Source organism: Hippocampus guttulatus, chromosome 10, assembly GCF_054856545.1.
Source record: "Hippocampus guttulatus isolate MCC_2025c chromosome 10, RoL_Hgut_1.0, whole genome shotgun sequence".
NCBI classification, from domain to species: domain Eukaryota; kingdom Metazoa; phylum Chordata; class Actinopteri; order Syngnathiformes; family Syngnathidae; genus Hippocampus; species Hippocampus guttulatus.
Window position 1 is genome coordinate 3,734,705 of NC_141270.1, and position 27,650 is coordinate 3,762,354.

The following is a 27,650-nucleotide window of genomic DNA, read 5'->3' on the forward strand; positions in this document are numbered from 1 at the left end:
TTAAGCCCCCAAGTCGAACCTGCACCCTCAAAACTGGATGTGCAAATCTGCTAACCACTCCACACATATTGACCATTGTAATTTGGCAGTTTGGCGATGAAGTGCCGCCTTCTCGGGTGAAAATATAATTCTTCCCTGTTACCGTCTTGAGTAGTCGTGGTTGTCTTGGTAACAAAAGCCATCCACGTTGTTGGCCCCAAAGTGCTTGTGTTTGTGTGTGTGTGTGTGTGTGTGTCAGGGAGGGGTGAGCAGTGGCTCATTTGCATAAGACAAAACTGCCCCCTCATAACAAAGTGAGTGATCGATGAGTGATTCCGGCAACAGCATGTTAAGGTCGGACATCTGGGAGCTGTTTTAAATGATGACATAATTGCAGACTGTCTCCTTTAGGTAACATTTTTAACAGCTATACAAGTGTATTAATAATAAATGGAACTGTTCATGGGACAATATCACTATAAAGCGCCTTTGGTGTCCTCACGCGACTCACTCGGTCATCATGAAATCTGAGCCAAAAAAAACAATGACCAGTAAAAAATAATAACTGAGGTCTTTATAAAAAGACATACATGAATTGATATGGAAAACTTTGACTCAGCTCGTTAACGAAATCATGTTGCTATCAAAAAGCTCCACCATGTCCTCATTAAATGCGAACATTAGCGGAAAATGTCCACCCCGTCGTAGTCCACACTCTCAGCAGGCTCACAGATCTGCACTTAATTTAATTTCGTCTTTTTGGTGAAATAGGTCATTCTCACAGACACCTTCTGCTGACATTGACGAATACCAAACCGTCCATCAATTAACCACTTGGCCTTCATGTTAACGGCGAAAGACAAACACAAAGAAGCCCCCTGAAAAGACGTCCTCCCTGGCTGCGGCAAAGACGAATGCGCGATGGCTTCATTCAATATGTGGCTTTTGTTATGTATGGGCGGCTGCAAGCTGAAGGCAAGCAACCTTTTTTTGGCGTGTCACAAGGGTGACACAATGCACAGCTCATGACTAATGTCCAAAGCGCTTTTGATCCCTTTTCAGAATCTACACACACACACACACACAAACACTCAGGAGTAATTAGGACTTCCTTTTCTTCCTGAACTCCCCATCTTACTTCATCAACAAATACAGAGCAAGCTCCGTACGATGAAATGCTCCTTTGCTTTCTTTGCATCCTTTTTTTTTTTTTCTTCACCACCAAAAAGCATCAGCTCACAACTTTCGCCATCAGAGAAGCGAGCTGTGGGAGCAGCACGCGGTTTGTATTCAGCGTGTGTGACAGGCGGCAAAACAGCAATCTTGTCTTTGGAGAGAGACAATGATTCCGCCGCTGCCATGTTGCGCACACAAATGTGCTGCAGGCATCAGTCCTGAAATCTGTCACCTTGCCGCGGTGAGCCGAAAAAAGGCCAGAATTAAATAAACAAACAAACAAATAAATAAATAAACGGAAACGGCTCCTGCGGTGGCTGTTTGATTTTTTTTTTCTTTTTAATGTGCGCGACGCGCCTCTAAAAGTCTGCTTGAGCTTCAGCATCCTCCCAATGCGACCGCGAGACAGACAGAACGCTAAATCACCACCCAAAGAGGTTGTACCCGCTTGATTACGTATTTAATCATTTGACGTCGTAATGACAAAACTTACATTCCCTGTGTAACTGTCATAACTCCGCTTGCTTTATCTTTTCCACCCATGCGGTCTTCCGGCGGTCCCTGCAGGGTTATGTCATTTCGCGTCGTTAAAAATTGTGGAGACGAGGTCGTAAGAATCACTCCGAATTTCTCTGAGAGGGGAAAAAAAAAGAAATAAATAAATTGCAGAAATGTTTTAAAGGGAAATATTGAGTGCTGTCAGATTGTCTTTGCAGATTTCTCATCTTCACGTCTATCAAAATTTTGCATCTTAAGTACTCCAAAAATGCATGCAGATGAGGCTTGGCGATTTACCGTCGTCTTTAAAAAGTCAAGGTTAACCACAATGTGGGTCGTAAGTGGTTCAATAAAACAATTTAAATTAATAAATAAATACATAATGAGGACCATGGAAACACTATAAAGCGCATAAATTGAATGTACGTTGAATTTCCTTTGAAGGATTGGATGAGATATAAAAACGAAATATTTAAATACGACTGCTGCAAGTGTTAGTACGACTACTAACACTTGCAGCAGTCGTATTCTACTCAGTTCAGAAAAACGGGGTTTACCAACCTCAAAAGTAAAAAGAAAAAAAAAACAGAGAGGGAAAAAAAATCTGCATATCGATGAATCCAAACCGGGAGGATGCGCTGGCCTACTGTACTTTGTCCCACCCCCCCCCCCCAAAAATGCAATTTTTGGGGGTGGGTGGTGTTAGAGTTTGTCATTATCTTTGCCTTATATGTAAAAGAGCAACATTTAAAAAAAAAAAACGTCAAAAATCGGCAAAAAAAAAAGTCTGACCAATTTTGCTGATTTAAAAAAAAAACAAATATCGGCTGATTAAATCAATAATTTTAATGATGCTAATCATCATAATTATTATTTATGTTCAACTTTATTTTCCTACAACACTTAGATTCAGCTGCAATTGTCTTTTTTTTTTTAATCTCTTTTTTTTAAAGTGCGTAATAAATAAATAAAATTGAGTTAAGATAGTGAGTCAAATCATCAAAACAGGTCACACACGCCCAGCATGTGCACAACCATCCATGTCTAAGCTCCCACGACAGGCGAGACAGAAAGTCATCGTGACCGGCGCAGAGTAAAGACACACGTGAAAAGTCATTATTTCCTGCATGCCACGATCTCCATTTTAATGGCCCGGCGCCGCATTACAGTCAAGACTCCGGCTTTTTAGCTTAGTGTTCTCCGTGATTGAAATTCCAAGTCAGCCATCAATCTGCATTATGGACTGGTTTCCCCTTGTCTGGCGCGGGCTAACTGAAACAGATTGAGACAGCTCCCGCTCGCTGCATCGCTAATGGCTGCCAATGAAAGCCGTCTCTGTGCTGTTGACCCCGAACGCGGATCGCGCTCAGCCATGAGGAGAACGCGGCTCAATATAAGGAGTCTCTTCGGCATCGCTCACCAGTCAACGGCATCCTCGAACCGACGTCGCCGTTGCCCAGAAATAGAATCTAATCACCAGATGCAAACGGGCCACACTTCTCCTAATGCTTTACCATTAGGTGTCTGGAACCGTGCCCAAAGTAGAGAAATAGGACAGCACGCGCCCTGGCGGGTATATTGTTTAGCCATAATGACGTCCCAATTATCTTCCACCGTAGTGCCGACACCTGGACGTTTTACACAGCAACGTCGGGGGCGAGCTCAACGAATAAATAATGCTCACCTCTGGACTTCTCGTTATTTGATGCCGGATAATAACCTGATTGCTCGGCGTAAAACCAAGCAGTGCTTTACAGATGAGGCGAAAATTGTAAACGTAACAACGCGTAAGGGGTGACCCAATCCATTCGCAGACTGTCTGATGCACTCCGAAGCAACATGGTGACACTCTAACTTAAAGTGGGGATTCTCAACTGGTGAGTCGGGACCCACCTTTGCAGACAGGTGGTCAAAATGTGTGTGTGTTCTGGGGTTTTTTGGGGGGGGGGGGGGGGGGGTTCCGGTACAATATAGAGACTGCGGCCCCGTGGTCCAGTGGTTAGCGCGTCGACCTCGTAATGCAGAGGTACCGGGTTAGATTCCAGCTCCGGCCTCCCTGTGTGGAGTTTGCATGTTCTCCCCGGGCCTGCGTGGGTTTTCTGCGGGTGCTCCCACATTCCAAAAACATGCATGGCAGGCTGATTGAACACTCTAAATTGTCCCTAGGTGTGAGTGTGAACGCGGATGGTTGTTTGTCTCTGTGTGCCCTGCGATTGGCTGGCAACCGGTTCAGGGTGTCCCCCACCTACTGCCCGAAGTCAGCATTGGGATAGGCTCCGGCACCCCCGCGACCTTTGTGAGGATAAGCAGATCGGAGAATAAATGAATGAATGAATGAATATAGACTTTCCCACATGGAGTCTGTTCGGGAAGCAACAGGAAATGTTGTCACTTAGTTTCCTCCGTACACACTCGTCTTTGGCTTGCGAATGTCATTAGCAAGAAATATTTTTTGGGGTGGTGTAGACAAATTAATTTCAAACAGCATTTAAAAATAGAACCTATAATCTACATGTCTTTTCAAAGGTTTTTGCAAAGTCTGTTTAGATTTGTGACAACGGTTGAGAACCTCTGATCTAAACTAACACCCGCCAGCTATTTCCAATCGGGAAAGGTACAATATCATCTAGGGAGGAACAGGGAGCTAATGGATTTAGTCCTTAATTCCACACTTGAACCAGATGTCAAAAAGATACATACAAAGTAGAATGCAGAAGTGGCAAAATTCCTCACAGTCTGTTCTGCCGATACTTGCATTAAATAAAACCGACTGATTCAAGTAGAAGTACCGATTTAACTTCATTTGATCATTTAATGAATCATTCCAAAAAATATACCACAATGATCCCAAAACCGTTTAACATAATTTCAAATTCATCTTAAAAACATCCACTGTAGCAAAAAAAAAAAAAAGATTTACAGATAATTTTATTTTGAAGCCTTCCACTAACAACCCAGGCTAAATTGAGCTCCTCCCACAACAAAGCTTGTCTTCTCAGTCGAGATGCATCACTCCAACATACTTCCTTTCTTTACTGCTTTTCTATTTTAACAGGGTTTGACAGCATCCTGTGGCTTCTACGGATGCACCCAAAACACGTTTTTTTTTTTGTTTTGTTTTGTTTTTTTTGCTTAATAGCTTGTGGGATAGAAACATTTGGAATTGGTGAATTTGTCAGTGGTGAGCTGCACGTATGCGGGGGTGTGGGGCGCGGGGCTGCTGTCCAACAGACTGAATGGCTGGCAGATGTATTTCACTGTGCTGTCAGTGTCTAAAAATAACGGTTGTTTTTGTGTCTATGGCCTGAAGTCATTACCTGGGTGGCATAATCGACGGTAATTGATTTCTGGAGACTTGTACTAATGGGGAGGGGGGGGGGGGGGGAAACAACCTCAGCACGCATCATCCATAAAGGTGACAACTGTGGGTGGCTTGGTGATATTACCTCAAATGTCTCAAGGGAAGATCGGTTGATTGATTCAAGATCTTTAATTACTTTGTGTGATGATGATGAAGATGTCACACATGATGTCATTCTGGGATTCTCTTGATCCCAAGCAGATCGATAATAAGCCCCCTACACTAAGTGAGGGACCACTTTTAAGACCAGTTGTGGGAAGTCACGAAGCACATACTGTGAATGTAATTTGGTTTATGCGAGCTGAATGTTAACATTCAATGCACAAAGTCATAAACGCATTAAAAGCCGCACCCTTGCAACCCACTAAGCCATGAATATTTTGATCTTAAACGGTGTAGGCAGACAATATGACATTTGCAGGCATATATGCTTTATCCTCTGCTAAGAGCGACTAGTCTTACAGCTGTTTACTGAGTCACACAGTAGTTGGGAAAGTCCTCTTTACTTTTGTCTTCATGATGTTATTATACTGCCACCTGGTGGCCATCTTGCACACACCGGAAGGAATCGCAATGAATTCATCTTTACATTGTATTACTACAATGTGTTCAATCAAGAACAAAATCATGAAGCGCTAGTTTCCGAATTAAAACACATTGTGCTCTCTTTTTCTTTCATTTTTTTTTAGCGCTGGGTGCTGGAAGGGCTTAATGGCATTTCCATTCCCCAAGTGTGGTCATGCAACAAATTAAATTCGTATCTCAAGGCAGCACAGTATATATATACATTTTTTTTCATTTTGCGCTTATTAGCTATTCAGCATCAGCTCAATTCTTATCGAAGTTCGGGGAACACATTTTTATAAAAAGCTTGAGCCAACGCTAATAAAACAGAGTGAAAACGAAACCCGCATTGCATATAATTAAGATTAATATTCATTTTGACTTGTGGACAAGCTAAAAGTCACAACAGTAGTTTTTTTCCCCCTTCATTAAAGTTGAATCAGTACTTATAAGGTTTTTGTCACACAAGTATCGATACTTCTACTTCTGTACAGCGTGAATACTTTTGCCACCTCTGTTAAAAAAATAAATAAATAAAATCAAATAAAAAAAATCACCCTGGCTGGTGCAGAATCCAGCCTCCAGCTCCTCCTCTCTCTCATCAGGAGGGGACACGAGCCGCCCGCACCGCCCCTCCGCACATTCACCGGCTCCACTCCACCAGGTGGATGAAACACAAACGCACCACTGTCGCCCACCTCAACAAAAATGAAGCCTTTCTAACACCGTTTTAGCATGGCGCCGCGATACGCTTTTTGCCTTTTACTGTTTTTCTCCTTCTCCATCTCAACTTGCGCGCCGGACGTAAGGTGCAGTCTCTCGGGTCATTTGGCGCACATCAGCGCGCACCCCCATCGGGAGCTCCTGGCGCAGGATTTGGCGCATTTTGGAGCGCTTCCAGTCGGGGACTTTGTCGGATCTACCGAAGGCGACGGCAGCTCCGAGGTCACCGCTGCGATCGCGGGAAGTTCACCCAAAGTCGAGGCACCACCCGCGCGGCAAGAAGACGCATGTTGCCCCCCAAAAAATGCGTGGGACTATCAAGCAAAACTTTCGCCGCCTGACAACCAAAACGACGTGGACAGCGAAGAAAACGGGGATGATGTGGATTCAACCGCGGATGAAAACCGGTGGAGGAGAAGCGCGAGGGGCGCAGAGACTTGGGCCGATGTGGGAGGCGAGGACGCGCACGTAGCTTCGTTGGAGGTCCAGCTGGCCAGCTCCACCTTCGCCCTGGCCGGGGACACCGCGCACAACCAGGCGATGGTGCACTGGTCCGGCCAGAACAGCAGCGTGAGTGTCTCCGTTCGAGACGCGCTCGGGATTTACGCACGGACGTGTTTTGACGCAGTGTGGGGGGCTCACTTTTGACTTGCCTTGATACTTTTTCAGAAAGAAGCATGCATAGTTGCGTTAAGACGAATGAAACGTTCAGACGTTACTGGATATCAAATGTCAGCACGTCCCCGTTTTTCCTCCTTTTTGTATCTCTTGTTTCCTCATCACCTTGATTGAGCCAAGGCGCATTTGTTACATGAGGCACAACACCAGTAAAAACTGATAACCAACTTTGGTTAATAGCCATCTAACAGCATTACATTGTTCTGCTTATCGCGACATGTCACCGGCGTAGAAATATCCACAAAGATAAACGATTTGACAAGCGCAAATCATTTTTGTTCAATTTCCCACGGCACACTGGTTGGGAATAACCGCACTATAACATCTAACACGCACAAAATGCAGAACATTTACTTCATATTGATTTACAATACTTACAAAAACAATCTGTACAAAGACAACAGTGCTCTGTTTTTTTTCAGCTGTTAATAATAATAATTTTTTAAAAAGTTATTATTGCGGGTTCAATGTTGTGTAACTGCACTGCATCACTCTGCCAGCTCAACAAAAGATCCAAAATCTCGCAAACGGACCCTAAGTGCAAACCGCAAGTCATAGACATGCAATGAGTGCCTCTCTGACAGCATCCATCAAAGTGAGTGATTGCAGGTGTACCTAATGATGTGGCCCCTGAGCGTTAATTCCCCTCAATGTAGCGCCCTTCGGTAACTCTGTTAGTTCCATTCAGTCTGTGTGATTATGTGCTTTTAATAATTCAACAGGCCGCTTGAGAGCGAACCAGGCACTTCCAGTGATGTTGATGGCACAAAAAGCTGCCGAGTAGCCTCTTTGGAGATTTCCGCACCAGCAGGGGGGCTCAGTTCAAATCATTTCGATAGATAAAGGGTTGTGTGTGACATTCAGGCTCAGCGGAATATGCTGCTGTTGCCCCTGCTGCTTCTTTTTTTTTTTTTCTTCTTTGTCTGTCTTTTGTCAGGAAACCAAGCGGCAAAATCCGGGCAGCAGGTCCTGGTAACCCCCTTAATAGACTTTTCGTGTAGACTGGTGAGAAGGGCACTAGGTTATCGAGGCCTCTTGAAAGATGCATGAATTTGTTTTAAGGAGTCTTGCTCGCTTACATCTGACATGGCCTCACTATAGAGGACACACCAGGTTGGTTCAAAAGTGCAATCGAGTTGCAAGGCAATGCAGCATCCCAGACAGCAGTTCATGATCCAATTCAGTGTTTCTCAAACTTTTTACACAAGTACCACCAAAATAAACAACATTAATAGATACTATTTTAGTAGGCCTAAGTATACATAAAAAAATAGACAACGGTTTTATTCATAGTGTCATACACATAAAAGATCAATGAAAATTGCACCGAAATACAAAAACAAAGCCTCTCTCAAAGACTAAACGTAATGGACTTCAAAGTTAAATACAAATGAAATGTACTCAGGTTAGTTAGTGGGACCCAGAGTTCGAAGCAAACGTGGTGAAGCAGCATTTAGTTGTGATGCTGCATGCAAATTGAATAATCTGCCAACAGAACTGAAGTTAAAAATGATTCTTTTTATCATGTCCCTATTATTCTTAAATGTACTTTTGATTTTGTGGAGCACATTGAGTTACCTTGTGTATGAAATGCTCCCTTCCTTGCCTTGTCTCAACAAATGGTTCACTGTATAGGCAAGTCTGAATTTCGAGTGACTCAGTCCACCGGATTGCAGTTAGATGTAGCATAATTAAGAGGCAGGGACGGTCCCCAACTAAGCTCCAGTGACACTTGTTGTCCTCCGTGGCTATGCTCTGTTTGTACGTGTTGCTGCTCAGTGTGAATTTTTACTTTTGCCGTAAAATCTACGCTAATTCCCGACAGCTCCTCGATGGAATTTCACATTGTTAGCATTAAAAATAAAAAGCTTATAGCAGACGCGCATTGTCTTTTAATCACAGGACCGTGTTCGTGAGCGTCTTCTTTTTATTTCCTGAAAATGATGCTGTCTAACAGTCTCCCAAGACGGAATGTTTGATACAACTCATGTATTGGATCTCATTAGAGCGCGCAGTATCTGGGGATTGCAGTCGTGCTAGCTTTGTTGCCCGTGTATTAAAATGCTATTTGTGTGTGCGAGTGCAATTTTCACCTCGCTGAAGGGATCGTTGCTCTTGATTTTTAATTTTCCTCATCATTTCAAGGTAGCGTTGCGTGTGCACATCTTATCTGGTTTCTCGGTCGGGGCGTCACGTCCAATGTTTCCATTTAGTCGCGCCCGATGCGTTCAGAGTCGCCGCACTAATCAAACAACATGCTTCAAGGTTTCACAAGTGAGCCCGCCGAATACTCAGTAGAGGAGTTTGAGTGTTTTCTTTATTCAGAAAGTGAAATGTAAGTTTGATGGGGGAGGGGGGTGCGCAGAGGTGGTGTTCTGGCAGGGCCTTAAGCTGAAATGATTTACCAGCAGCAGCGCATTTCATTGCTTCTCTTGCCAAAAGGGTGATTCTCATCTATCTCAATATTGAGCTGATCCCAGAAGCTTGTGGCTTCTTAAAAACTTTTATGTCGGCATAGTTTGATGGGTTTATCCATCTCTTGGCTCACTTATCACTGGGTTTAAAAAAAACAACAACACCCCCCCCCTCCCCCCCCCCGTCTTTTTTCTTTCCCCGAGCAGCCCCGGAGAAACCTTTGGCCAGATTTTACTAAGTTGCCTTCATCTCCCCGCTTTAAACATTCAGGTCCAGTTCTGCTCCTCAATTAATGTGCTGAATTTTAAACGGTCTGTTTTTAACCCGTCTCGCCAGCTTCCTTCTCATCGCGGCTTGTCTTCTTGTTACGTGATGGATGGAGCGTCACAAAGTGTAACACTAACACGTCTGAGTAGCCTAATCTTTTTTTTTTTTTGGTGCCGACCAGCTGCATTTTTAATGCCTTTCAGGCCATTTCCCACCAGTGAAATTTGGTCTGATAGTCAGTTTGTTGCCGTTTTCATCATCAAAAGCTACAAAGTCGCCCACACATTTTTATTTTTCACCACCCCTCCATAAGGGTTTTTTTTTTTGTAAGCGAAAACACTTACTTTGTATGATTCTTTTGATGCCACCACCTTTTTGATACGACATCTAAATGCAAGAACTTAATCCCAACATTGTCACTCGCTTTTCTCAATAAATTGGATGCAGTTCATTGCACATTCAGTGCTCTGCCACTGCATCACATTCGGTTGAGGCAATTTTATTTCTGATGAGTTTTTACAGTCCTGTAATGCGCTTTTTTTATGGGAAAGAGGACACTCACGAGGCGCTGCTGTGAGCCACAGCTCTCACCCAGACACTCGCAGGCAGACTCGCTGATGTCACATACTACCCCACCAGGCCCCGCCTCTTAAAGGTACAAGTTGTATGCAAATGTTTACAATATATTCGAATATGTTTATGGCAAGCGTGAGGGGTGAAATATAAATAGTTTTGGGTCTCTATATCTCAGATTTTCACCTACTGCGAGTCTGGAATTTGAACTCCCGCTAAAGTGTATTGAAATGTTGTTAGTAGCAAATTCTTGGGTGAGCAGACTTTTTCTTTACCCCAGATTTAGTGGAGTAGCACATTATCTGGTACGTACATGTATTTTCCAAGTTTTGTTTTTGTTTTTATTTTTTGGATTTGATTCAGCCTTAAAATTCAGCATTTCAATGGGCCGAACGGGCTGAAGACCTCCAAAACACATCATATCTTGACTTTGAATCAGTCAAATGCCAAATGTTAAGCGATCGATTCACATGGCGCCGCAACAAAGCTATTGTCCAACGAGGATAAATGATCACTTCAATGGTCGGCGGAAGGGGGGGGTTTCAGAGCGGATGCAAATGTCATGCAGCAGTTTAGCCCAATGCTGAACCCTGCGCACGTAGCCAACATTTGACTCTTCAAGAACATGCTTGAGAGGACGTCGAAAACCAATCAGCTGGGTTGGATGATGTATGGCGGCGCGTGAACTTTAGTCTTGCATCATCCCGGGAAGCCAACTTGGAAAGTAATGAGGGCTGACACGCAGGAGAGTGACACTTTACAATCAGAATCAGAATCAGAATCATCTTTATTGGCCAAGTATGTAGAACACACAAGGAATTTGTCTCCGGTATAACACGCTGCATTAGTATCATCGTAAACAACAAATCATTGAACCATTTTAGAGTAACCAGTAGCAGTATTTGTAGTACAAGAAGAGTGACTACGTCAGTGACTGTTTAAGGAGTTAATGGCTAGAGGGAAGAAGCTGTTTAAGTGTCTACTGGATTTGGTGCGCATGGATCTGTAGCGTCTGCCTGAGGGGAGTAGCTGGAAAAGGTGGTGGGCAGGGTGCGGGGGATCCAGGAGGATTTTCCGTGCCCTTGTCTTGATTCTTGCAGTGTGCAAGTCCTCAAGAGTGGGTAGGGCGGTGCCAACGATTTTTTCCGCCGTCCTAACTGTCCGTTGAAGTCGGATTTTGTCCTTTTTTGTGGCGGCCCCAAACCAAACCGTGATGGAAGAACAAGAGGAGGAAGAGGATTCTGCCGCACGTTTGCAGTAAAACATTTCGGAAGCCTTTGCCGGTTTGAAAGCCAGTTCACAGATTTGTTCCAACGACATTATACAGTGCTACCTCTACTTAACGAACGTCTCTTCATATAAACATTTTCAAGTTGCGAAACGCCTCAACAGGAAGATATTGCCTCTTGTTCCGAAAGAAATTTCAAGATACCAAAGTTAGCTCGCAGCTCGCAACGTACGTATACGTTGCTTTCCTGTATGTGTCTACGTGTAGATGCAGCGTGCTCGTCATTCGCCCTTCGGGCCATGAGGCGTTCCGATAGATTTACGTAAACGTGAATCACCCAGAAAAGGTGTCGAGCAGTCAGGCGGTCGCTCACTAGGTTGACGTTTGCCTTGGACATTTTCGAAGGATTGTTAAAAGGCGACAAAAGCCAACCCCCTTGGATCAGTTCTTTACAAAACGCCAGGCAAAGCTTGGCCCATTAGCTAGCTAGCAGTGACACCCCCCCCCCCCCCCCCCCCAAAATCCATAACGCCAGAACTTGAGTGTCATTCAAAATCAAGGAGGTGACAACGCGGACTTGTTTTTCCAAATGCCGAGATAATTCTTTTTGAATGCACAAGACACAACACATTTGCCACGAATCACTCCGGATGTGTTTTTGTCATCGTCGTGAACGCTCCCTGGTTTACATCCCTCCATGTCGCTGCTGCCCCTGTGGTCTCACTCACAAACTCAATCAATCAGTCAAGTGAGGTCCCAATCACACTTTGCATCTCTCGATTTACATCTTTCTTCTTTTTTTTTTTTTTTTAACATCCTGTCGTCAGTCATGCAGTGGCAAAAAACGAGGAGTACGCGTACAGATGTTTGTGTTCGAATGAAAGAAAAAAAAAAGATCAGAAAATGAAATACGAATGAGCAGATGCCTGAAAATTCTACTTATGTGCAAGTGGTGGAATATTAGTACTCTGCCATTTCCTACCACTGAAAATAACAGCCGCAACATTAATAATCTTTAATATGATAAATGTGATGTTCCTGTTCAATCATCAGCTTTCGACACCTGTTCTGCCCACGCTCGCCGTGGCAAAACTTCAAAAGGTTTCTTAATGTAGCGTCTCCCCATCTGTCTAGTACACCAAGCTCAAAATTGATAGCGATTGAATCAACACCCTTGAGGAGGAGTTGAAATAAAATGGCTGAACTGACCTCAAACTGGCTTATTCCAAACCATAATTGCCAACTTCCTGGTCATTTTACAGCATTGATTCACTGGACTTTTTTCCACTCTCTTTCTTCATTACAATAGAGTTGGCTACCATTTTTTTGTTGACTGGCAAAAACTACAACCATAATAATAATAAGAATAGTATGGAAGTGCTGTGCAAAACCAGATTGAATTTTCGGCAAACAAATTCAGTGGCAACGTAACGGAATGTAAAATAGACGCCGAGCCTTGAAATGAATCAAGGCTCTGTGCCTTAAGTTATCTCTGCTCCCTTTGCGGCTCCTGCCTGAGACAGAGATGCGCATAAAGCTTTATAGATACAGTGACAATGTTATACAGGCGGCTACGTGCCTTAGACAAAGAAAAATACTACGTGCGGAATATGATTAGTGCTAAACATATGCACTGTTAAGTAGATTTAGAGCACAATAAAGTGCAAGGGGCTAATAAAAATGTCTCAGCGGTGTGCCAAGAATCTTTGCAGTGATATTGTACGGAACTGTGCTTGCAAGGGAAAAAAAAAAAAAAAAAAAGCAGTGTCATTTTTTTTTTCTCGTTATCCAATTAATTGTAATATCCCAGCATGCTAAAAGCAGCGCTGCAACATCACCAGGCGAGCCCGTTTATCTCCGAGCGCCTTTAGGGGGAGATGATCCATAGGTTCCCTCCAGTTAATTCTTAATCAACTTCTTACTATTTCATGCTTGCCGCCTTCAGATCCCAGAGCAGATCCATCAGACGAGTGGAAGCTCATGCGTATGTTGCTCGCGCGCGGTGCGGACGGCCCCCGCAGGTGTCTTTTGTGATGGACAGGCTGGAGAGGCTTCCAGCAGGGTTTCGCATCAAAGACACCAAAAAGGAACTAGTACAATTCATTGACTTCACAAAGGCAGGTAATCTAACCCCGCCACTGCGGCAAAGACAACGGGAGAATAAAAGATGCGCTTTGCTCGACAAGTATCTGCTTTGTATTAAATAAAAGGGCCGTTTCGGAAAAAGCAGCGGTCGGCCGAGTTCGGCGCGGCAAAGCCACCGCGCCTTCCTGCGGCGAAATTCCCGAGTGCCTCGCCGTCCTGCGGCGTGTGTTGTTTATTGGCAAGCTGTGTTCCCCTCAAGGGGTCTCTCGCTTCTACGCTGAAGGCTCAGCAGAAAAATTCCATTAAATCAGGTTAGGATGATTTGACTAGCGCGATGTATAATCAGGTATCAACGTTGTGCTGCAGTGCTGCACTCTGCTCTGTCGGAATCAAACTCTTGTTTTTGGGTACATGACTAATTTGAATAAGACTCGATAGTTTAGTGCTCCCCAACATTTATTTGAGCCAACTTGCGTACAGTGGTGCCTGAACATACAATTGTACATATTTCCGCAAATGGATGTTAAATGCCATGAATCCATTCCAACCACAAAGAAAATTATATATATATATATATATATATATATATATATACATATACTGTATATATATATATATACTGTATATATATATGTATATATACATATACAGTATATATTTGGAATGTGTTTTTCAGTAATGCAAATAGGACTCTAGAATATTGTACTTAATGCAAACATACAATCGAATAGAATTTAAGAGATTTTAAAAGAATTTAACATTTTTGGCCAATTTTTTTTGTTGAACTCAGTGGACATTGTGCTGCTCCTTCTGGTGTGCCAATATGGATTTTTTTAGGCTGAGCCCGGTTACGCTATTTGGCAGAATAAAAATCCGATGAACCGATTAATCGGCCAAATCATTTGATAAATATATAATAATGTTCAAATATCTTTGTCTTTATGTTTTAATGTGTAACAGACAAATTTTAATATCATTTAAAATAATCGACCAGCTGCTTACACCGATAATTCCTACTTTCTGCCATCTAGTGGAAGAGAAATGAAATATTCTGCTTTGTCACTGCATGTAGCTGACAAAGTTAGCTGAGCAAAGAAACGTGTTTTTTTTTGTGAATAAGTCATTTAAAAAAAATATATATACCTGTATATAGACTCAAAAACAAATTTGGTGGTACATCCATTTTCCGAACCGCTTGATCCTCACTAGGGTCGCGGGGGGTGCTGGAGCCTATCCCAGCCGTCTCCGGGCAGTAGGTGGGGGACACCCTGAATCAGTTGCCAGCCAATCGCAGGGCACACAGAGACGAACAACCATCCACGCCCACACCCACACCTAGGGACAATTTAGAGCGTCCAATCAGCCTGCCATGCATGTTTTTGGAATGTGGGAGGAAACCGGAGTACCCGGAGAAAACCCACGCAGGCCCGGGGAGAACATGCAAACTCCACACAGGGAGGCCGGAGCTGGAATCGAACCCAGTACCTCTGCACTGTGAAGCCGACGTGCTAACCACTGGACTACCGGGCCGCCCATTTGGTGGTACACTGATTCATAAATGCGCAATTTTGTTCGTTACCTTGGAAACTGCAGGGAAAAGTAGCTTTTCCATCTGTGCTTGCCAAATGGAGCAGCCAGGTGACCGAGAGCTTACCTTTCGGATAGTTTTACTTCAAACTGCGGTAATGACGTTCATCACCGCCCTAACCAAATCCGCTCCCTCCAAGATCTGGACGCAACCCGTTTTGCATGCAGTCATTTCCATCCAGCTGACTTTGCAAACGTGTTTTTTTAAAAAAAATTTTAGTATGCGCAGTGGGCAGCGCTCGACAGTTTGACTGTCTAATCTGGCCTGAACTGATCAAGCCTCCCTCGAGCAGGATAAAGTCTCCACACTCAGCGGGTTGCTTCATCAACTCGCCGAGGTCCTCATTTGGAGGCAAGAGAAGCAAGCAGTTTCGGGTGACTTCTCAAGCATGTTTGCGTTCGGGGATGCTGCCCTCGCTTCATTCGCCCACTGAAGCCAGACTATCAGTCACAGGCAGCTGTAGAAGCGTGTGGACTTCTTGTCTTGCTGCTTATTATCGTGTTTGTGGGCAACCCACTGTGTGTGGTTTGTGAGACACGTCTCCCCTCCACAAGTATTGGAACAGTGAAGTCAATTCAGTTACTTTTGCCATCGACTAAAAAACAAGAACAACAAGAACAACATGTGGGTTTAACACCAAGTAAAAGGAAGCCAAAAGTCTACAAAAAACGTTTTGTTCGCCAATTCAAAGAATGATGAAAGAGTCAGCCAGATAACCCAAAACACTATGCCAGATGGAAGGTTTGAGAGCGGCCAATGTACTCTCCAAACCTAAAGCTAATAAGGTATGGCTGAATTAATTCATCAAATTCAAAATGACATTGCGATGTTATAGAATGCAATTTTCAAAGAGCAATTTATGCAATTGTTTTTTTTGTTTTTTTTAAATCCGATCGAATTTGTTCGGCCGGTAGGCTTAATTTTTTTCCAATGATGATATATTTATATATTTGTAAAGCAACTTCTGATTTACTGATGGTTTATGTTTCCACTACACTCATTTGGTAGAATCGTGTGAAGTTGTCGTTGTCAACGCTTGAAAGACTGCAAGGGTTTATTTCGAAAGTTATTAACAAATTTACTTTGAAAGAGAATCTTGAAAGCAGAATCGTATGTTAAATCGCAATCACAATGTTGAAGGGATTAAAAAAATAAAATTGCCGTTTGATGCTTTATCAAAATCACTACTATACTGCATTTTAGCTACACGAAACAAAACAACAAAGTTCACCCCGAATGTTTTCAGCAGCACAAATAGAGCGAAAACCCTCAGTGACGCAATACTGTTGGTGGGGGAGTATATATATCAACATGGATTATTTTATGTGCGGCTATCCATCCAAACTACGTGCTCACCTCACGACGATTAGCAGTTGGACAAATAGTGAACCATTCTTCAACAAAGAGAATGACATTTTGTATCTTTAAAACAACTTGCCTCCATAATGGTCCGCTAGCTTAATGCTAACAGATAATGGCAGGTGCCTTTGACATGCTAACTTTAGCATAAATACTGTCATGACAGTTCTACAATTCCTCAAGCTCAAAGTTTTAATCAAGTACAAGTGATATTTTTTTTAAGTGTTAAAACAAGTTCGAGAACCCTGTATAACAAAAAAAAAAAAAAAAACACACAGATGGCAGAAGGCTCCAATGCAGAAGATATATTGCACATAAAAAATATCAATAAAAATGTCTTGCGCTTGATTGTAATTTACAACTTGATTACGAAACCTCTTTGCATGTTTGGGAGTCACCGTGAGAGCCGCTCCCCCGCATCAGCTTTTTATTGCGGTATCAATAGTTTATTTTCCACATTGCGACATTGAGAAGTGGCTTCATAATTCATGCTCGCACTGACCTGCTGACAAAAAAAAAAAGAAAAGAACAGAGTAGCGCGGGTGAGATCAAAAGAACGCACGCCAACACAACACCGCTTCGAAAATGTCGCCCTTTCCTAACGAGTGGATGTGATCAGGTCGTCGACAAAAGTCTCCAATGTTCCACTCAGCTGTTATTAAAGTGAACAAGGAAGCGTGTTGCTGCACCGGTGTTTGTTTTCAGAGCGATAATTATGTGATTATACTTTCACTGTCAGTGAGTGCAATCTTGTGCCCTTGAATGTGAGCATTTGATTCGAGTTTCAACCTCATCGACGATGTCGCCCCGCCCCGCAGTATCATTGATGTTCACATTCTTTAAAATGGCGTTTACTGCAACGTTAACGTTCCTACAGGCTGTATATGTCTTCGCATTACCCCACAGGATGATGTTTTGGTGTTTAATGTGTTCCGGTAATCACTTTAGATAAATTATGATAAAACTTCAGTTTAATCATAATCGCATCAAAACTTCAAAATTTTAATTAAACAAAGCTGGCTTGCATTAACTACGGGTCAATACAGGATTGATCTTGTCAAAGTCTGTCCAGGCTCGATAATTGATATTCCAGCACTTCACCGTTGGTCAATATGGTCTGCGGTTTTATAGCTGGATCTTGCACAATTGTCTTCAGAGGGGAAATAATCCTTGTGGATCCTGAGCTTCTCCAACTTTTTATACCTTGTACGAGGAACAAAGTTAAAGGGCTTTATTTCGTCGATAGACGCACATACGCTCTTTGTCAAAAACTGCCGAATCTTCATTTTCATGCCGAGGCAAGTCGAGCTTACCGTGTTTGGGAATTTGGCAGACCGTGCTGCGCCTCCCTGGGCGTTTGCTATCACAAGCCCCTGGCGCATCTGACAATCTAGTGACAGAAAATAGACTTGACATTTGATACGGAACCCCCAGTTGCTCCTGTTGGTGCATCATCAGTAGGTGAATGAGGTAACAGCGTCAAGCGCGTTTAGTACCTGAGGTAGAAAAGCGCTTTATAAGGGACAGTCCATTGCCCATCTCCCAAATAAAAGCAGGTCTAAGTTGTGGCGCAGATGGTGTAACGCCATTTTAGCGTATGGGATCGAGGCGCTAGCTGGCAGATTCTGAGTGGAAGTTTGCGGTGGATGTCATTCGATCTGTCCAGATCAAATCATTGATTGACTTCTTCTTCTTATCATTTTAAATATATTCTTAAAGCACCCCGCTGACTGTGGCACAAATACGTTCTGGGGTTCCTCCGACCAGCACACCTGATTCAAATGATGGAGGAGGGAAACAACTAAACATGCAGGATACTAGCCAGACGGAACCTCGAGGACCGAAGTTGCTGACCACTGCTCTAGAGGGATGCGATTTGGATCTATTTTTGGAACGAGTAGTAGTCTGCAGTTAAGGATGTGTAAAATCGATTCGTGTATTGCTATTGTCTCCTCCTATTCAAGGATGTTTCCACATCGACTTTGGTTAGCAGTACTCGTTCATTGCAAAAGATATTGTCCAGGTGACGGGATGTGGAGCAGAGTTCGCCGACGTGCCGATATCCAACACGCGTGGCCCTGATAAATATTTGTCTTAATATTCCCGTCATCAATGCCCGCTCTGATTGCTCTCATGGTGTCATCCGTCTGTTTAATTTCACTTGCCAAACGCGACGACGCTTTTATTGATGAGCCAACTCCATTCAAGGCAACGGCTGATAAGAGCGGATCAGTGGCGGCCTGGGAGTTGTCATGAATTTTAACCGTCGTTGCTTTCATTTGTCACAAGGGCTTCATATTTGACGAAGAGAAGCGAGACCCCCACAGCCCGCTGCTACACCTTCTTCCTCAGCAAAACACCACCCCCAGCCCCGCCGTTTGCTTTATTGATAACCGTACGTCGCTCATTCTTCTCCCCGTGCAACACCTTCATTTGGCGCGAGTCATCTCTCCAGCCTAATCCCTTTAAACCTCTATTAAGCCGCTATTCATTCCTGCATAATGACTGCAGTCTTCCCAGTCCAGTTTACCTCCAAGGTTTAAGCTTTTACAAAGGATTAGAGCGCACAATCTATTTGCTTGCTCTTGGATGTTGAGTAATCCGGCGGATATGTTGATGGTAGCGCACTTGAATGGGTGGCGCAGTCACAGGGTCGCCCACATGACAATATGACACCTTTTGTTGCAAGGCAAAGGTGGAGGGGGGGGGCCTGATACGCTTATAAATAAGACATGGGCATCATGCCTGTTGTGTGATTTCACGATGTTGTGTGTGTCGAGCGGCTTCAAACACCTGCTTCTCTCGCAAACATCTACAAAGTGAATAATGCATCGAGGCGCGGATGTGTTTAACATTCCCCCCCCCCCCACCCCTTGAAAGTTTCCGCATATGACGCATGCGAGTGACATTTCGCTGAATTGGGCCCAAATGAATGCAGAAAAATAACCGACACACTGAGGACGGCGCGGGAGGGGGTTCAAACGATTCATCCTCGCGTGTGACTTTTTTTTTTTTTCCAATGAGTGTGCCTTGTCCATCAGGGAGCAACACTGGGAGGATGTAAAGGGCATTTTATTGGAACTGGGTTCCTACTGTTTTTGATGTGTCACTCCAAGCTTGGAAAGGATCCAGGCTTGAGTTTTCATTGCTTGAAATCGAACCATTTCTTGAGCTTGTGATTTTTGTGTGGTATAAATAATTCTACTTCTGATTTATACATTCTCAAACCCACTGGGTTAAAAGTAACGAAAATTGAGTGAAATAGCTAACCCAGGGCAAGGCCCATAAGGGGCCACATCAATGCTGAATTATTTACACCCAGCGCATTGGGTTGAGGATTGGACCCAGGATTTTGGGTCAAGATTTTCTACAGCGGATGTCTTTCCTGATGCGACCCAGTCATTTTAATCCAGGTTTGGAATCAGCGTATGGCTCAAAGGGTCTTGTCGTGAGACCGTTTAGAATGTTACCCCTCGCATTCAAAGCATTCTCGAAGAATGTTACTTCAACTTAAGTACACAGTAAAACTGTCCAAAATGGGGTCCGGTTTCAGCTCAAATCCGAAGTTCAACCCAATCTGCCTGGTCAAAATAACACTTGTCAACAAATTCTTACTTTTTTTTTTTAATTAGAGTTGCAAGTAACATTTTTTACATGATATATTTTCCCATTGATTCCTAATCTGCCCTCATTTTTTTTCCTCTAGCAGATCAGTTTTTCATAAAAATAATAACAATATTAAAAAAATATCACATGTAATTTATTGAGTAATATTTATGAATTAAGAGTTCAGTTCAATAACAGGTGGAATTTTTTTTTTTCCGGACACGTCATAGCTATAAATTACAACGCATGGTGAAATCCGTATTGCGCAAGGTTTTTATCGGTCAAACTTAAAAAAAAATAAAAATAATAATAATAATAATAACCAGCATCAAAAATACATTTAGGGACTTATAAAGCCATCGCTGATTAAAATTTGCTTTTGATCAGTGTAACCAACCCAACATTGGGTGAAAGTAACCCAATTTGCTCAAGATTCAAAACAACTTATTGAGTGGGTGAGGAAAACAATCAGGCATTATTTAGTGTGCAGCATCATTTTAGGAATATACAAATTGTGTCAGAAAAGTAGTAGGACGAGTGTTTTCCATGTTCAAACTCAATTTACTCATTTACCCCATCAGCCCCCCCCCCCCACACACACACCCCACACTAGTGAAATTCAGTGAAAGGACTTTAATCTGTTCCAGCCCCTCAACACCAAAACACCAACCATTTTATTAATAAAGAAAATAATTTGCATAAAGACGAACAAGCCACGTTCCAGATGTCATTCACTTGGCCGCTTCCGTTAAAGACACGCATTCAGCACTGCAGTGCTCTTTTTCTACATTATCATATCATTCTAAGATCTTGGTGCTGTTTTTTTTTTTTTTTTTGGCGGCCGAACCAATTAATAGCATGTCACTTCATTTTTCTTTACTTTATTTAAAATACAAATGAGTGACAAATGTGGTCATGCACCAAATAAAGTAAGTCAAGGTGCCACTGCAAGTCACGTTATAGACAATAAATCTCTGCATAAGTGTGTAAATAAAGTGAAAAAAAAAACAGGAGAGAGTGCAAACAAATTGCCTGAGATATACAGGTACATTTTAAAATCTATCTGCATGCATGCTATTTTTGGGAATGAATAAATAAATACTGGCGTCAAGTGCCTCTATACTTTCCAGAGATGATTTCTGTAAAAGTTGAGCTTGGTTAAGTAAATAAAAAGAGTTAGCGGCTTATTTCATTACACAATGAGTCATTGGTCTCGAGTGGGACATCACACACCCTCCAAACAGTCGTAACACTTGATAATCAGAAAGAAGAAGAAAAAAAAAAAACCAAAACACAATGGAAGCTAACCCAGGAGAGTGAAGCCATCAGCAGATTTTTATGATTGCTCGGTGCGAGACGCACCGCCGCTCGAGAGACGTTAATTTGTACGAAAAGGTGAAGGGCAGCGCGTTGACGCACTGCCTCCCGCGTTACTCTTCAGGCTCGCTAACGACTCGCGGAGGGAAAGCAAACTCTTTCTCAAGTCACAGTGTTCAAAATAACACCTACTTTTGAAGCCCGTTCCTCCGACCGCGCGGACATTTCTTTTGTCCGTGCGTTGCCATTTTTTTCACATTAACACCGTAAGTAATGAACAAGGGAACGGACAGCTTTACGTGGCTATAAAGTAAAGGCTTGTGCATCCCGTGACAGGTTTTATGATGCCCTACTAGAAAAGATGTCCCTGATATTTACGAGGCCTACTGTCTGTGCCCGCTGAATTATGACGCCGTGGCGCCGGCAACATGAATATATGACATTGAAGCGTGTCTATTTCGATTTCAGAAGAATAGCTTCAAAGTGGGAATCCGCGCAAATGTAAATACTGTATGTGTGCTGTGTTGTCCTAGGTGATCCTCATGTTGACCAAATACTACGACTTCAGCTCGGGCAGAGTGACGGAGAGTTCTTTGTGGAGGTAAGATCCGAAAATGGGTTTTAGACAGAGAAGCATTGAGAAATGTGTCGCTCTTAAAACTGAGTAGAGTTAGAAGTAACCCACTTTGGGTGAAATGGCGGTTGAGGTTTTGACGCGGTCAAGACTTTGTTCCAACAAGGGCTAAAAACAACCCATGCTGATGAGCTAAAGTTACCAAGAAATGGTTGTCAGCACAGTCGGCCGCCGCGTGCTCGTGGTCCACTACCCACCGATTGAGGTTATAATTGTTTTGGATTTTTTTTTCATTGCAGTTATTATTTTATTTCGTTTGGATTCTTGTTTCATTTCATTTAGTTTATTTTAGATTTTTTTTTTTTTTTGCAAAAGGGCTTCATATTCATTTAGCTTTAGTTTTAATTTTAGTTTTTTTTTGGTTTTGTTTTTTAATATGGAGTTATGCAGATGTACAGCAATATCAAAATAAAACAGCTGAAAGCTCTTTTATGATTTGAATTGACAAAGACAAAAGCAAAGGACATTTTCATCATAATTCGTGACTTTTAGTTTTTTTTATAAACATCAAATGTCGTCTCAGTTAGTTTCGTTTCTTGAAAAGCAGTTTTGCTTTTCGTTGACTTTGTCCATGCAAATGCTTTTCTTTTCATTGCACTTTCCGTTATTTCAATAATTGTCATTAATTGGAATAACCTTGCTGCGGATTCGCATTTTAGCTTTTTTTTTTCAATTTCTTTCTTTTTTTTTAAAGAATATAATTGTTTTTTCTTTTTTTTCCCCGCCCCCCCCTCACATTTTTCATGGAACACATATTGAACGTTAATCAACTTTATATATCGTCTATATAAATAAAGCACACCATTTTAGATTTTAAAGTCAAGTACAAAAATGTGGCCACCAAGCCTCAACGGCAATAATAGTAATAATCACGAGAACTCATCCCCTCACCGTGCATGCTACATGGGATATTCTTGTTTATTTTGATAATTAGAGAAATATCCATTCATCTAGCAAATTGCTTGCCGAATTCTGCTGTTGCAATTTTCCGCCTGCCTGACATGCTTAATGATAGCATCAGCATCCGAACCGCTAGGTGTTGCTCCGCTCTCTCCCCTTCATCGTATCCTCCTAATTGAATTTTAGATCCACCGATTACGGCAGCACGTACGAGAAACTTAATGAGAAAGCGGGGCCCAAGACCATCCTGAGCTACTTGTACGTCAGTCCCAACAACAAGCGCAAGGTAAGTTTTGCCGCTCTCCGGGAAGAGAGAAAAGACCCCCAAAAAAATCCCGCCTGTCAGGGCTCATCATCACCGCGCGCGAGCTGCTATCATTTTCACTGCAAAACAGCCCCGCGGGAGGCTGCGGCATGAGTGTGTGTATTTGCGCGAGTGAGAACCGCACACTGCGTGAGCACAACCGAGCCCTCCGGCGCGGTTGCTGTCAGGTTGGGCCGCTGATCCCCCGCCGTCGTCTTTCTCCTCTCATTTCAGATCATGCTACTGACCGACCCGGAGGTGGAGAGCAGCCTGCTCATTAGCCTTGACGAGGGGGCGTCCTATCAGAAACACAGCTTAGCCTTTGATATCCTCAGTCTTCTTTTCCACCCCGAGCAGGAGGACTGGATCCTGGCTTACAGCCACGACCAAAAGGTAACACCCAAAGCTGTCAGATGCCGGCGAAACGGCAAGGGGGGGTGTAAAAAAAAAAAAAAAAAGCAGAGTTAACACAATCGCTGGATGGAAGCAATAGGTGCTGCTGATCGTGCACTCGTTGGTGCCACGTGAGACTTCAGTCAGATTGTACATCCTACGAGGAGAGCAGAGAGATGGTGGGGCCTTGAAATATGAGTAACCTGGAAAAAAAAAATAGAGGCATCAAACTGTTCATTGTCACTTCCAGTTGATGTATATTGTCAAATGAAACCAAAACAGTTACACATTTGTATTTAAAAAAAACAAAAATGAAAATGACAAAGCTTAGCAGGGCAGCCCAGTCGTCGAGTGGTTAGCGTGTCAACTTCACAGTGCAGAGGTACCGGGTTCGATTCCAGCTCTGGCCTCTCTGTGTGGGTTTTCTTCGGGTACTCCACATTCCCAAACACATGCATGGCAGGCTGATTGAACACTCCAAATTGTCCCTAGGTGTGGGTGTGAGCGCAGATGGTTGTTCGTCTATGTGTGTCTTGTGATTGGCTGGCAACCGGTTCAGGGTGTCCCCCGCCTACTGCCCAAAGACGGCTGGGAGAGACTCCAGCACACCCCGCGACCCTTGTGAGGATAAGCAGATCAGAAAATGGATGGATGGATGGATGCAAAGCTTAGCCTTTTGTTCATTAGCCTAATGCTAATGCTAACAAATATCGGGATACACACACCTTTCGGCACATGATACTTGAAGAGAAATAATGCAGCAATGTCAAAATTCACTTTATGTCCATTGATTGACCCCCACGTAGATCTCAAATCAGCTCTTCGTGCTTAAAAGGTAACCAACTGGTGACATAACAGACAACACCAACGTGGGCGAGGTTACCAAACTGTGACCTTGCAAACGGCGTTGCGAGGTATCGATGCGGGCGCGCGCACACACAAAGGCATGCACGCGCACAGCCTTCATTAGTTGGCGAGAAGCTCGCTGTCTGCTCCGCTCAACGCCACAGATATCAAATTTCGGCCCCCCCAGCCGGCTATTGCGGCACTTGATATCGAGAGAGCCAAGCAGGCGAGGTGTGAGAAGTGAGATAAATGGTGCGGTGAGGAGATGAAAGCCTCGTGGACAAACCATCCACCGCCCCAATAAAGATGCACTCGACAAGTTTGCCCCGCGGTCATTCCGTATGTCTTTGTAAAGCCCAATTTCAGCCTTTCTTTCATCACTCCCGCGGCGCGATTACTCTTGGATTGGTTTCATTTTCCATTTATCGATTGATTTATCTTTTTAAAAGTTGCAAGTGCCGAGATGAGACAAAAATGATGTGAATCCTCCGTGTCAGACCCGTAATTTTCCAAGCACATGTTCACTTCACTTAAGATCTCTTTTAAACGAGTGAAGAAACATTATTTGCTCTTGTGGGGCGGCGGCATACGATGGAAAATTAATCAACGTTGACCCCTGCAGAAGAAGGGCTAAAACAGCATCAGTGTAGGAACCATTTTGGTTAGATTAGACCTTCTGCATCTAGCAGAAAAGGGCTCCACAGTCATATTTCAAACTTTCTTGCATCCATTGAATTGTTAATCTTAAGAATATATAGACATCTAGTAAGATAAGATAAGATAAGATAAACTTTATTTGTCCCACACTGGGGAAATTTGCAGTCTACAGCAGCAAAATTGGGGGGAAAGAAAAAAAACAAATTGTTTCATTGCACAAAATAAATGTTTCAGAAAACTGTACACAGTTCAATATAAGTGCAATATAAAATATAGCATTAGCAATATATTTGTAGAATAAATATAATAAATTAGCAATAGTATAGAAAACTAGTTTTACTATGTTACTGTTGGTATAATTACTGTTAGTATAATATTGCAAGCATCAAAGGTAAACCAGTAAACGTTTCCTCAAAACTTTTCAATTGGTGCTGTGACCCGGATGCGAAAGGTCGGAATGTATTTGCCATTCATTTTAATGGGCGAAAAAAAAAGATAATGTTGGCGTGGTTGTCAATGTTGGCTGTGTGTACCACTACACTATAGCTGACCTCGGAATTTAAAAAAGAACGCTTCCTAAAAATAGAACCGTGTGTATGCAAATGTAGAACCAGAAAACAATTTTCTTGTGTCTCGGCATGGAGGCGAAAAAAAAAAAGTTTACAATGGCAAAAAAATATATAATTAAAAAAATGATAATGTATTCCCTCTTGCCAATTAATAAGCTGGAATGCCGCTGAGTCAGTGTAGGAAGACTTTAAATACAGAAGCGGATTTGCATATCAAAAAGTGCCGCCTGTCTGCGGAGCATTTCATCTTTAGCGTTAAATTTGCACTAACGGCATAGTTCATCCTCTCACAGCACTTCCCAAAATAAAGACTCCGGCAAATTTTTAGTCGGTCGTAATCCTCCCATGAATGTGATCTTTGAATTTTCTTCTTTCCAGCTGTACGTCTCCGTGGAATTTGGCAGGAGGTGGCAGCTTGTGCACGACAACGTTGTCCCCAACAGATTCTACTGGTGAGTCAACAAATAGGCGCGCGGAAATGCATACAATGCAACCCCCCACCCCCCCAAAAAGGGAGCTTTATTTGCATAGGGGGGGGTTTGATTTAGGTCAGGGATGGGCAACGTTGTGAAAAATATTTTTTAAGTTGTAATAACACCATTGACCACTAGATGGCAGACTTCACTTCGAAGCACTTCCGCCTGTTTATCTGCTTTAGAGAAGAAGAATGAGATGCTGTCGGCCTTGATTGATTGTGTGGCATTTTGGAGTCGCTCAAGTTAAGAGAAACTCTTTTAGTACAGAGGAGGAGACAGGAATCAACAAGTCAAAGTCATGGTTTCAAAGCAACGTGCAACAAAAAGTGTTTTCTCAAACAGCGGAGACATTTTAATGGTCGCCTTTCTCTTGTCGGACAGTGTGGTCCGTAAATGTGGGATGGCTCACGCTGCAGCATCACATCCGCTCCAAATCGATCAATGTCTGTTCATCGGTTGACATTTATCTGGAAAAAGTACAACATTGATTTTAAAAACCGGTGGGAAATACGACAAGATACGATTATGGCCGGCACTGCGAAGGAGTTTAGGGAGGACAAACTTGTTTTGGTAAATTATGTATTATTAAATTTTTTTATTTGCTTGTTGTTGCATAATGTACGAGGCATCTAGTTTACACATGAAGGTTAATATTTGATAACGTGAAGGCATTCAACTCATGAAATATCGAATAATCACATCCATACATTGCCCGTGCCGCGTTTTGGGTTTGATCGCTGATGAATATTCATTCCTGACCCGAGGCGTTGTTTGCACGCGTCGGAGCCTTTTATCAATGTAAATACCCGGATTAAAAGGGCCCTGATCAATATTTCATCGAAAACGCCTTTTTATTGTTGTTGGTTTGAGAACCATCGAGAGGGAAGAGCTGACGACTCCCAGCTAAGCCCAAAGACGCCGGCGTGTTAAATGCAGACGGGCGCAAATTGTTTGCCTCCCGCCCGACAACTCTCTTCAAAGCCTTACCTTGAAGTGAGGCGTTGATGGTTGATGCCCATTTGCAGCCTCATGAAGTCAACAGGGGTCTTTGTTTGCGTCATTGAAATGGGGGTTTGAAATTAGGGTTTCGAGTCTCAATTTGAATTATAAAGCAAAGGACTGGGTTTTAGTTGAGGGTTTCAAGTTAGGGTTTAGGGAGTCAACGTGAGGGTTTTAAAGTTGGGTTTGAAGCCACCGTTTGATTTCAAAGTGGGATTTGAAAGCTGCGTTCATGATTGAAATTAGGGTTTCAAGCCACGGCCAATGTTTTAAGTGAGGGTTGAGGTTCCAAAGAAGGGTGTTAAGTTATGGGTAGGGTTTCTAATTAAGGATTCAAGCCAAGGTTAGGGTTTTAAATTAGGGGTTCAAGTTGGATTTGACACCAGAGTTTGGGTTCCAAAGTAGGGTTACAAAGGAGGTTTCGTGTTTCAAATAAGGAATTCAAGCCAAGGTTG

At 42.9% G+C, this 27,650-nt stretch overlaps 1 protein-coding gene across 3 annotated transcripts in view; it reads left to right on the forward strand.

Moving 5' to 3' along the window:
* Positions 1-27,650, forward strand: part of LOC147198938 (VPS10 domain-containing receptor SorCS1-like) — a 93,938-nt gene that overhangs the window by 37,847 nt on the left and 28,441 nt on the right. For 2 of the 3 annotated variants that reach the window (XM_086121819.1, XM_086121820.1), the window contains exons 1-5: positions 6,240-6,871; positions 21,951-22,018; positions 23,138-23,237; positions 23,490-23,648; positions 26,099-26,172. In XM_086121819.1, coding sequence (XP_085977945.1) covers positions 6,314-6,871; positions 21,951-22,018; positions 23,138-23,237; positions 23,490-23,648; positions 26,099-26,172 — 959 coding nt within the window. In that variant the 5' untranslated portion in view covers positions 6,240-6,313. Of the gene's footprint in view, positions 1-6,239; positions 6,872-21,950; positions 22,019-23,137; positions 23,238-23,489; positions 23,649-26,098; positions 26,173-27,650 lie in introns of those variants that run through there. The other variant, XM_086121821.1, reaches the window with a different exon arrangement.